Source organism: Cololabis saira, chromosome 4 (assembly GCF_033807715.1).
Source record: "Cololabis saira isolate AMF1-May2022 chromosome 4, fColSai1.1, whole genome shotgun sequence".
Lineage (NCBI taxonomy): Eukaryota > Metazoa > Chordata > Actinopteri > Beloniformes > Belonidae > Cololabis > Cololabis saira.
This window is the reverse complement of record NC_084590.1, coordinates 52,200,271-52,212,316: the sequence shown is the minus strand read 5'-3', so window position 1 is coordinate 52,212,316 and position 12,046 is coordinate 52,200,271. Positions and strand designations below refer to the sequence as shown.

At 46.7% G+C, this 12,046-nt stretch overlaps 1 protein-coding gene across 1 annotated transcript in view; it reads right to left on the bottom strand.

Annotated features, from left to right (window-relative positions):
• esrrd (estrogen-related receptor delta) overlaps positions 1–10,881 on the bottom strand; it is a 29,319-nt gene extending 18,438 nt beyond the window's left edge. The window contains exons 1-9 of the mRNA XM_061720084.1: positions 10,692–10,881; positions 10,581–10,601; positions 10,466–10,526; positions 6,300–6,615; positions 4,430–4,583; positions 1,862–1,978; positions 1,665–1,772; positions 1,394–1,564; positions 149–424 (exon numbers count right to left, since the gene is read on the bottom strand). Coding sequence (XP_061576068.1) covers positions 149–424; positions 1,394–1,564; positions 1,665–1,772; positions 1,862–1,978; positions 4,430–4,583; positions 6,300–6,615; positions 10,466–10,521 — 1,198 coding nt within the window. The 5' untranslated portion in view covers positions 10,522–10,526; positions 10,581–10,601; positions 10,692–10,881. The remainder of the gene's footprint in view (positions 1–148; positions 425–1,393; positions 1,565–1,664; positions 1,773–1,861; positions 1,979–4,429; positions 4,584–6,299; positions 6,616–10,465; positions 10,527–10,580; positions 10,602–10,691) is intronic.
• Positions 10,882–12,046: the final 1,165 nt, after the last annotated feature.

Here is a 12,046-nt window from a genome sequence, read left to right as displayed (position 1 = left end):
GACCCAGCAGACCTCCGACTCACGAGGAAGGAGCTAATCAATACTAGCGCTGCCTCCAGCCCCCGCTGATCAATACCAATACACACGTCTCTGGGATCAATAAGACCCCCCCCATCCCCCTGACCTCCCCGGGGGGACCAGGACGTACCGGAGTTGGCGATGGCCATGGCCTTGAGCGCCGCCGCCTCCTCGGGGCTGAGCCTCATGGCCTGGTACCGGAGGATCAGGTGCCGCAGCGCCTCGTACAGGTCGGCCAGGCCGGCGGCGCGGCACTGCGCCTCGCCCAGACGCAGGTTCCCGGCGAACACCAGCTCCGTCGCCGCCGCCGCGCCCTGGGAGCGCCAGGCCACGCCCACCAGCAGCGCCTCCATCCAGCCGCTCTGCAGCAGCGACATCTGGTCCACCAAGGAGAGGCTGCAGAACCCTGGAGGAGAGAAACGCCCAGGTGAGTTTCCTGGAGGGTTCAAGGAGGAACCGAGGAGAGAAACGCCCAGGTGAGTTTTCTGGAGGGTTAAAGTAGGAACCGAGGAGAGAAACGCCCAGGTGAGTTTCCTGGAGGGTTCAAGGAGGAACCGAGGAGAGAAACGCCCAGGTGAGTTTTCTGGAGGGTTACAGTAGGAACCGAGGAGAGAAACGCCCAGGTGAGTTTTCTGGAGGGTTCAAGTAGGAACCGAGGAGAGAAACGCCCAGGTGAGTTTCCTGGAGGGTTCAAGGAGGAACCGAGGAGAGAAACGCCCAGGTGAGTTTTCTGGAGGGTTACAGTAGGAACCGAGGAGAGAAACGCCCAGGTGAGTTTTCTGGAGGGTTCAAGTAGGAACCGAGGAGAGAAACGCCCAGGTGAGTTTCCTGGAGGGTTCAAGGAGGAACCGAGGAGAGAAACGCCCAGGTGAGTTTTCTGGAGGGTTACAGTAGGAACCGAGGAGAGAAACGCCCAGGTGAGTTTTCTGGAGGGTTCAAGTAGGAACCGAGGAGAGAAACGCCCAGGTGAGTTTCCTGGAGGGTTCAAGGAGGAACCGAGGAGAGAAACGCCCAGGTGAGTTTTCTGGAGGGTTACAGTAGGAACCGAGGAGAGAAACGCCCAGGTGAGTTTTCTGGAGGGTTCAAGTAGGAACCGAGGAGAGAAACGCCCAGGTGAGTTTTCTGGAGGGTTCAAGGAGGAACCGAGGAGAGAAACGCCCAGGTGAGTTTCCTGGAGGGTTCAAGTAGGAACCGAGATGCTACATAACTCCTGTCCTGTACACCTGTACACCTGTCCTGTCCCGTACACCTGTACACCTGTACACCTGTCCTGTCCCGTACACCTGTCCTGTCCCGTACACCTGTCCCGTACACCTGTCCTGTCCCGTACACCTGTCCCGTACACCTGTACACCCGTACACCTGTCCTGTCCTACCTGGGATCTGCTTGGTCCAGCCGATCAGCAGCAGCAGCTCCCGGTTCAGCAGCTCACAGAGCGTCAGCAGTAACCTCAGGCTGCCGTCGCTGCCGTCGCTGCAGGACTCGTCCTGGTGGGCGGAGAGCGGGGCCGGCTCCGTCAGCAGCAGGTGGGAGATCAGCCGGTTACCTGGGGGGAGGGAGGACACCTGTGTGAGTGGGCGGGGTCAGGGAGGGGCGGGGCCTGACCAGAGGGGGCGGGGTTTCCTGGAGGGGGCGGGGCTACTCACGGCTGGCGGCCGGGTGGCTGCAGGGCGGCCGGCCGTACGGGCCGGCGCTCGTCTCCACTCGCCTCTTGTACTTCTGGCGGCCGCCTCGGACCCGGTCCAGACGCACCCCTGGAACACAGAGGGGGGTGAGCCGGGCTGATCCATTGATCGATTGATCGATCTATTGATCGGCTGATCGATGGATCGGCTCCACCTACCTTCTCTCATCATGCCGGCCTGCAGACACTTGTGGAAGCGGCAGGCCTGGCAGGCCTTCCTCCTCCGCTTGGTGATCTCACAGTCGTTCATCACCGGGCAGCTGTACTCGATGTTGCCTAGCAACCACAAAACCACACCTCAGTCCCGTTGCCTAGCAACTACAAAACCAGGATCGTGCGTTTTTTCGTGCGTTTTGCGTGCGTTTTTTCGTGCGTTTTTGCGTGCGTTTTTTTGTGCGTTTGTGCGTTTTTTCGTGCGTTTTGCGTGCGTTGTTTCGTGCGTGCGTGCGTTTGTGCATTTATTCGTGCGTTCGTGCATTTTTGCGTGCGTGCGTTCGTTTTGCGTTCGTTTTTTTGGTGCATTCGTTCGTTTTTGCGTGCGTTCATGCGTTTTTTCATGCGTTCGTGCGTTTTTCCGTGCGTGCGCGCGTTTTGCATGCGTTTTTTCGCGCGTTCGTGCGTTTTTGCATGCGTTTTTGCGTGCGTGCGTTCATTTTGCGTGCGTTTTGGTGCGTGCGTTTTTGCGTGCGTGCGTTTTGCGTGCGAGCGTGCGTTTTTTCGTGCGTTCGTTCTTCAACTTTTTTCTCAAAATTTCAACTTTTTTCTCAAAATTTCATGTCATCATGTCCTACTGTCCTACTGTCATTTTCGTTTGAAGGTTCCTCCATCAGCCCTGATGTTGCCTAGCAACCACAAAACCACACCTCAGTCCCGTTGCCTAGCAACCACAAAACCAGACCTTTTACTAGGGCTGTCAAAGTTAACGCGTTAATAACGCATTAACTTAACGGCAACAATTTTTTTAACGCACGATTAACGCGCATGATAAAAAAAAAAGGCATAATATAATTTCTGGCGCTCGACGGCACCGTAGCAAGTCTGGTGGAGCGAAAGATGGAGAATGAAAAGGGACTTTTAAACGACTAGTTCACTTTCAAAGAGATGCAGATGGTTCGCTGGACAAGACTAGAGTGATTTGCATGTGCTGTGGATTTGAAATGAATTACCGTGGAAGTACGTCCAGTCTCAAATACGACTAGCAGCCAAACACACGACTGGTGCAGTAATAACCCCTTAACCCCTTAACCCCTTAACCCCTTAACCCCTTAACCCCTTAACCCCTTAACCCCTTAACCCCTTAACCCCTTAACCCCTTAACCCCTTAACCCCTTAACCCCTTAACCCCCTCCCTCGTCAAAAACAGACAAGCCTTTTATTTTCCTCCATATGAGGTTGGACATAATTACCTGGATAATATAACTGACCAATGCACTTCTTGTACAATGTTTGTGATGCTTATGGTTCATTGTTTTACTTTGAGCTGCTTAAAACAAGGAATCTTAAGTTAGTCTTTAAGTGTAAAGTTGGGACTACATTGTGTTTGTATTTATGAAGGAATGTTACATTAAAGATTTTTTTTGTGGAAAGTTGAATAAACATTGGCATAAAGCAGCATATTTGCCCTTTCTCATTTTATTAACATTATTAGAAACATTTAAAAAAATACCTTAAGGTAATTTAGAACAGCAAAAAAATGTGTGAATAAATGGGCGATTAATATGTGATTAATCACGATTTAACTATGGAAAACATGCGATTAATTGCGATTTAAAGATTGTAATCATTTGACAGCCTCAGTCTTTACACTTTCTTCCCACAGGAATCCATATCGGTCACTTTGGGGGTATTGACGAGTCTCAACGGAGACAAAACGTCTCTGGGAGCCGCCGGGGGCCGAGTCCAGCTGATCGCTGATGCATTCACACGCTAATCAATGCAGCCGCCGCCGTATTGATCAGACACGCTAATCAATGCAGCCGCCGCCGCCGTATTGATCAGCCTTTTAACTCACTCGTGTGTTTGATTGAAGGCCTTAAAAACGCAGAGCAGTAATTCAGAACATGGACGGAAACCCCACTGGACAAAATGTATATATATATATATATATATATATATATATATATATATATATATATATATATATATATATATATATATATATATATATATATATATATATACTGTAAGAGCCGTTTGTGTTCTACTACCAAATGTGCTTCTCTTGTGTTCTTGGTCTTCCGTCCACTAGGGGGAGCAGTGATACAATCAATCGGTCTATTTAATGAGGGTTAATCACACACAGGTGTCTGTGGAGGCAAAGGTTTTTTGAGCGTGTGTTCCTGGTCAAGAGCAGAGACCATTTATTTAATAAATAGAAATCATTAAAAGAACAGATGGAAACAGGAAACATCAACATGGTGATCTTTTCAAAGTTGTAGCTAAGTTAGTTTTTCTTCCGGTAGTGTAACTTCCGGTCCCCCCCTATCCAATCAGAACCTTCCCAACCCCCAGACCTGGAGAGGAATTGGAGAAAGACCATCAAACGTGTTTCCATGGAAACCTCCATTCAGAATTACTATTTCCATGTAAACTCTGGAAAATACTTTAATTCTGAATTATTTAATTCTGAATAATTAACCCTGAATTAAAAACCTCACGTAACCGTGGCCGGTGACCCCTGGAGGGGTCGCCGTACGGCTGGGTCTCCGTACGCCGTCCGGTCCTCACCTTGGATGGTTCTCTTGAAAAAGGCCTTGCAGGCCTCGCAGGACGCCACGCCGTAGTGGTAGCCGGAGGCGAAGTCTCCACACACCAGACACAGACGCTTGGGCCCCACGGGGCCCATGGGGGTCCGGTAGTCGCCCCGGAGGATGGAGTCCACCTGCAGAGACCACAACAACCGGGACTTAGAACCTGCAGAGACCACAACCGTCAGGGCCGGGGCTCAGAACCGGGACTCTGCTGGATTTCTACTTCAACATTAATCTCCACATTTCCACTTTTTTCTTGCAGTCCATAATGAAAAAAAACATCTTCCTCCTCTAAAATATTATTTTTTATTTTTCTCCTGCCTGGTCCTGATTCTCTTCCGTAGCTTCCATGGTCTTAATCCCTGGATTACAATCTAACTACAACTAAAAGTTCCTACATCTAGTTTTACAAGTGTATCTGTAACGACAGGGAACAACATGAACTAAGTTTACAGTGGGTGTGTGAAGGATCAATAATCAGTGTTATTGGCAGTAATAGACGGAAGAGTATCAGGGCCATGCAAGAGAAAAGATATTTGAGAGGGGAAGATGTTTTTTATTCTGCACAAAAAAGTTGAAATGTCGAGATTAATGTTGAAATACAATTTCAAGAATAAAGTCGAAATTTCGTGAATAAAGTTGAAATTTCGAGAATAAATTTGGACTTTTTTTTCTCAAAATTGTACTTCAACTTTTTTCTCGACATTTCGACTTTATTCACGAAATATGACTTTTTTCTCGACTTTTCAACCTTTTTCTCAAAGTGTATCTTCGTCAGTATTCGTCAGAACCGGTACTTAGAACCGGGACTTTGGTGGATTCATTGGAAGATTTTTTTTTTCATTCACTTTGAGAAAAAAGTCGAAATGTCGAGAAAAAAGTCATATTTTGTGAATAAAGTTGAAATGTCGAGATTAATGTTGAAATACAATTTCGTGAATAAAGTTGAAATTTTCGTGAATAAAGTTGAAATTTCGAGAATAAATTTGGACTTTTTTCTCAAAATTGTACTTCATTATTCTCAACATTTCGACTTTTTTTCTCGACATTTCGACTTTTTTTCTCGACATTTCAACTTTTTTCTCGAAATTTCGACTTTATTCACGAAATATGACTTTTTTCTCGACATTTCAACTTTTTTCTCAACATTTCAACTTTTTTCTCAACATTTCGACTTTTTTCTCGTCATTTCGACTTTTTTCTCGACATTTCAACTTTTTTCTTAACATTTCGACTTTTTTTCTCGACATTTCAACTTTTTTCTCGAAATTTCGACTTTATTCACGAAATATGACTTTTTTCTCGACATTTCAACTTTTTTCTCGACATTTCGACTTTTTTCTTGAAATTTCGACTTAATTCTCGAAATTTCGACTTTATTCACGAAATATGACTTTTTTCTCGACATTTCAACTTTTTTCTCGACATTTCAACTTTTTTCTCGACATTTCAACTTTTTTCTCGACATTTCAACTTTTTTCTCGACATTTCGACTTTTTTCTTGAAATTTCGACTTAATTCTCGAAATTTCGACTTTATTCACGAAATATGACTTTTTTCTCGACATTTCAACTTTTTTCTCGACATTTCGACTTTTTTCTTGAAATTTCGACTTAATTCTCGAAATTTCGACTTTATTCACGAAATATGACTTTTTTCTCGACATTTCGACTTTTTCCTCAAAATGCATAATGAAAAAAAAATCTTCCTCTAAAATATTATTTTAATTTTTCTCCTGCCTGGCCCTGATTCTCTTCGTCAGTATTGGTCAGAACCGGTACTTAGAACCGGAACATTGGTGGATTCAGGATCAAAAACAAAGTGTTGTAACAGTAAAAGGTCGTGACCTTTGCTGAGAAGGACTCGGTGTCGGACATGGCGGCGCTGCCCCCGACGCTGCCCCTGCTGGAGCTGCCCCCGGTGCTGGAGCCGCCCCCGGGCGGGGAGTCGGACCCGGGACCCCCCGGGAGGCTGTAGGAGGAAGAGGAGGAGGTGGAGGAAGAGGAGGGGGAGCAGCCAGCGGGGCTGGGGAGGAGGAAGAAGGAGGAGTGGGGGGGGCTGAGGGAGGACGAGGGGTCCAGGGGGAAGGACGGACTCAGGGGGGAGGACTGAGCTTCATCAGGGGGGGAGGAAGAGGAGGGAGAGGGGGAGGAGTCCTGGAGCCTGAGGAGGAGGAAGAGGAGGAAGAGGAGGAGGAAGAGGAGAGGAATGAAGAGGAGGAGGAGGAGGAGGAGGAGGAGGAGAGGAATGAGGAAAGGTATGGAAGAGACAGAAAAACAGAAAAATTATTAATTATGTAATAATAATAACTAGAAAATTTCACGAAATTTTGATATGGGCATGCCCTACTGCCCATTCGTCCCCTCTCGCTGCTTTGGTTTGGGGCTGTAGTGGTTGTGTTTAGGGTGGTTCTATGTCAGTTTGAGGTGTTTATGGTTGTATTGCATTCATTCTTTTGCTCCCCATAGTTATTAATAGGGCGCGCTTTTTGGCATCCAGCGTCGCCACGGTAACACTTTTGACTGAGAAAAGTAATGCGCATCGAGGCAACATGGAGACGCATCTAACGATGTATGCCATGCATGAGTGCACGTTCTGGTTCAGGCTATGTTAACGTATAGGTTTTTTTGTCGCCATAGTAAAAAACTCCATCCGAATGAATGGGGCCATTTGGCCTGGATTTTGACAAAAAATTTCCTTAAATCACAGCTTCATGAAATTTGAATATGTTGAAGTCCACAGCGTGCCGAGTCGGGAAACATTTGTACGATGTCTCTACGATAACCTGTTGCCTAGCAACAAGCGTCCAAAGTCAAACGGAGACAAAATAAAAAATGAAAGGTGAATATCGCAAAAACTGTAATAATTGGAAGAATGAGGTTGTACGGTCCGTTAGTGCCAATCGGGCCGAGTGTTTGAAAGTTTGAACGATGTCTCTACGATAAAGTTCGGCCGAGCAATAAGCGCCCGAATTTTCGCCTTTTTTTTTGCTTTTTGGCAACTAGCGTTGCCATGGTAACCCCTATTACTGAGAGAAGTAATGCCCATCGAGTCACGATGGAGACGCATCCAACGATGTATGCCATGCATGGGTGCATGTTGCGGTTCGGGCCGTATTAACGGACGAAAAAAAGTGCGGAATAATAATAATAAAAAAAGGGAAACCTTTTCTGTATACCATTATATCGCCTTCATTTTCATGTTTTTCCTCATTTTTTCGAGCGTGTTTTATTTTTTGGGGATCTTTTTGTTCCACATCAGAGCGGGGTCATGCTGTACACATGCTGGTGCGCAGTGGGACTTTTGCGACTTTAGCTTGTTACCAAAAGTGGGACTTTTGCGACTTTAGCTTGTTAGCAAAATGCTAGCAACATTGCCCTTTGGGCCATTCTGGACGATTGCAATATGGTCATGCCGTTACTTGGCATGCCCATAATTAAGCTGCAAGCAGCGATGAACGCGCCCTCACGCGTGCAATTTTCACCAATAAGAGTCAAGGACTCAAAACTAAGTCCGATAACACCACCATGACTCTTTATGTCAAACCATTCAAAAGTTATGGCAGAAAGTAGGAACTATCAAAATGGACCAATCAGATGAAGCGCTTTTTGGCGTCTAGCGTTGCCACGGTAACGCTTTTGGACTGAGAAAAGTAATGCGTGTTGTCGCAGGATGGAGACGCACATTTTGATGTATAACACACCTGGGTGCACGTTACGGTTCGGGCCGCATTAACGGCTGAAAAAATTGCATAAATTGCTCCAAATTACGTGATTAATTCAAAATGGCTGACTTCCTGTTCTGGTTCTCTGGTTCTGGTTCTGGTTCACCGCCCCAGCGAGAGACAACAGGACCACATCATCTGCAAAATGTAGAAACGCCATCCATAGAGGATGGGATAGGATTCTTCTTCCGGCTCTCAACGAAGGCGGATGCTTTTCTGCTCCTCTCCCTTATCTATCTGCCCTGCTACTGCTTTTGTCCTGTCTCGTCTTCAGAGTCTCTCCTTTTCACTCCTCCCAAACTCTACAATCATGGAATTGATTAACTGGTCTCTCAGCACAATTGACCAAACTTTTGCGACGAGAAGTCAGGGGGTAAGGGAGCCCTCCTGCCCCGATGGGACATTTTTTGCTGGATACACAATGGATTCCTGGAAACATTGGAAACCGTTGTGTTTGGTGATTCTGTCTGTCGAGGACGTTGAAGATGCTTCATAATTTATGATAACAGGATTTCTCTTGATCGGAGGAGGGGGATTCCTGGTCTACCGACAAACGCGTAAGTCGTTGACAGCTGTTCTGGCTCTTTCAGAGCTGCCGGACGTGGCTGAAGGATCAAGCAAGGTGATCAACACTCAGACTTTAACGCTGGGGGAGCAAAGCCGTAAGCTGGATGTGATTCTTGAACAGAATCGCAGGCTGGCGGCGTCTTTGACCTCATTGGTAAGATGGAGAAGACCTTGGAGAAGTTGGAAGCTCGGCTTGGCGGGAATTGATCACAAATTCGTCTGTTTGGAGTCGCCATTGATGAACCAGAGACTGAAGGCAGACGGAAAATCACTGAGTCTGTCTGTTTTCAATATAATTGTTGATTCTATAATCTGGCCTTGACTGAGCGGTTTGGCCGATCGCTCTGGTCACAATCTCCCTGGTGGAATGTAAACTAGTGGCTCTGCCCCCACTAACCCTCCCCTCTCAGGAACATCTGTGGACCTGTTTCAGAACTGACCGAGCCGTCTGATAACATCAAGGACATTGGCTGAGAGCAGCTCTGAGGGAAGTTCATGGAGTCATCGCTTACACACACTTACTGATAACCACCTCCCTCATCTCAACGCCTGCCTCGGCCCCCCCTCTTATCAGCCCCCCAAACACAGTCAACAGGTTTGAGAGCCGCGCCACTGGCCGCGGTGCTCACTTGGGGTACTGTGCCGGGATCCCCCCCCGCCCCTAAATTCATTCATTCATTCATTCATAGATCCAAAGCTGGCTGTTGCGTAAGACCCGTCTCCTCAAACACGGATGAGCCATTGGCTGTTCAGGTCCTCAGGGACTTCCACTGGCAGATTTTTCTACTTATTTTAAGTGAAAATCTACTTGGAACAGGTGAAAATGTTGAGAAAAAAGTGGAAATTTTGAGAAAAAGGTGAAATTTTGTGAAAAAAGTGGAAATGTCGAAAACGCACGAAAAAACGCACGCTCGCATGCAAAACGCACGCACGAAAAAATGCACGCCCGCCCACACGAACGCACGCAAAAATGCATGAAAAAACGCACGCTCGCATGCAAAACGCACGCACGCAAAAATGCACGCCCGCACACCCGCCCGCACGAACGCACGCAAAACGCATGCACGCACGCAAAAATGCACGAAAAAACGCACGCAAAAACGCACGCTCGCATGCAAAACGCACGCACGCAAAAATGCACGCCCGCACACCCGCCCGCACACCTGCACGCAAAACGCATGCACGCATGCAAAAATGCACGCTCGCATGCAAAGCGCACGCACGCAAAAATGCACGCCCACCCGCACAAACGCACGCAAAACGCACGCACGCAAAAATGCACAAAAAAACGCACGCAAAAACGCATGCTCGCATGCAAAAAGCACGCACGCACATCCGCCCGCACGAACGCACGCAAAACGCATGCACGCATGCATGCACGCAAAAATGCACGCTTGCATGCAAAATGCACGCAGGCAAAAATGCACGCCCGCCCGCACGAACGCACGCAAAACGCACGCACGCAAAAATGCACGAAAAAACGCACGCTCACATGCAAAACGCACGCACGCAAAAATGCACGCCCGCACGCCCGCCCGCAAGAACGCACACAAAAACGAACGAACGCGTTCAAAGTCCACCTGGACCGGTTTTCCTGAGTCAGAGGTTCGACCGTCTCTACGTCCGTCTCTACGTCCGTCTCTACTTCCTTATCTGCTTCTTTCAGTGCTTCCTTCCCTTTTCCTTGAAATCTTTAAAACATATTTCTTAAATCAGACTCACCTCTGTGGGCTGTGGAAGTGAACGTCGGCGCGCAGACAGAAGTCCTTCATCTCCATCCTGAACCCGGTCCTGAACCCGGTCCTGGTCCTGAACCCGGTCCTGATCCTGGTCCTGACCCCGGTCCTGAACCCGGTCCCAGACCACTGACCCCGGTCCCAGACCACTGATCCCGGTCCTGACCCCGGTCCCAGACCACTGACCGCGGTCCTGGTCCTGACCCCGGTCCTGAACCCGGTCCCAGACCACTGACCCCGGTCCCAGACCACTGACCCGGTCCCAGACTACTGAACCCGGTCCTGGTCCTGACCCCGGTCCTGAACCCGGTCCCAGACCACTACCACACCTCCACAGAGACAGAAAGGGAGTCTCCTATCAGCAGAGATGAGTGCGGCTCTGAGATCCCGCTCATCCCGCTCTGTTATTTATCCCTCCATTTATCCCTCCATTTATCCGTCCATTTATCCCTGGCCTGGGAAGGGACGGGGGGGTGTGGCCCAGCGGGACCGGCCAATCAGCACGCGGCATCACCAGGGGATTGACTTCTTCTGCTCGTCCATCATCTCTATTGATCTGGACAGTGACAGATCTGGGTCGCCGTCCGGCTCAGCTCAAACTTTCTTCCCTCAGACTCAATAAACACATAAAGTCCCGTTCAACAGATCAATAATTATCTTAGTAAAGTCCTGTTCAACAGATCAATAATTATCTTAATAAAGTCCTGTTCAACAGATCAATAATTATCTTAATAAAGTCACGGAGGGGTTTCTGCAGCATTGGATCTCCGTGTTATTGTTGGTTCTACCGAGTTATTTCCTTAGTTAGTTTAGTTTAGTTTACGTTTATTTCAGTCATACAGGTGTCTCAGAAAATTAGAATATTGTGATTTTCTGTAATGCAATTACAAAAACTAAAACATCATCCATTCTGGATTCATTACAAATCAACTGAAATATTACAAGCCTTTTATTATTTTAATATTGCTGATCATGGCTTACAGCTTAAGAAAACTCAAATATCCTATCTCAAAAAATTAGAATATTCTGGGAATCTTAATCTTAAACTGTAAACCATGATCAGCCATATTAAAATAATAAAAGGCTTGCAATATTTCAGTTGATTTGTAATGAATCCAGAATGGATGACATTTTTGTTTTTTTAATTGCATTACAGAAAATAAAGAACTTTATCACAATATTCTAATTTTCCGAGACAGTCCTGTACTTGTCTCTTTTTCCCTTTTTTCAATTACAGCCAAAACTCACAAATATAAATGCACATAATGATTTTTTGAACATAACAAAGGAAGTTAATTGCCTAAGTTTGAGATCAACACTATTGTATATATACACAGCTGCACTCCTTTAAAAGAAATACATCTTCTTTTAACTTACCAGGTAATATTATGGAAACAACACACGCTTTCTTTTACAGTCCAGTTTCACTTAATGAATGGGTAAATATCAGGTAATTATTTCTGTACTTAAAGGTATTGTGACATGAAAAACAATTTTTTCTTGATTTTTTGTGTTTTGTTGGGTGTCTTGACATCAATTACACCCAAAAAACAACAAACTTTTAACA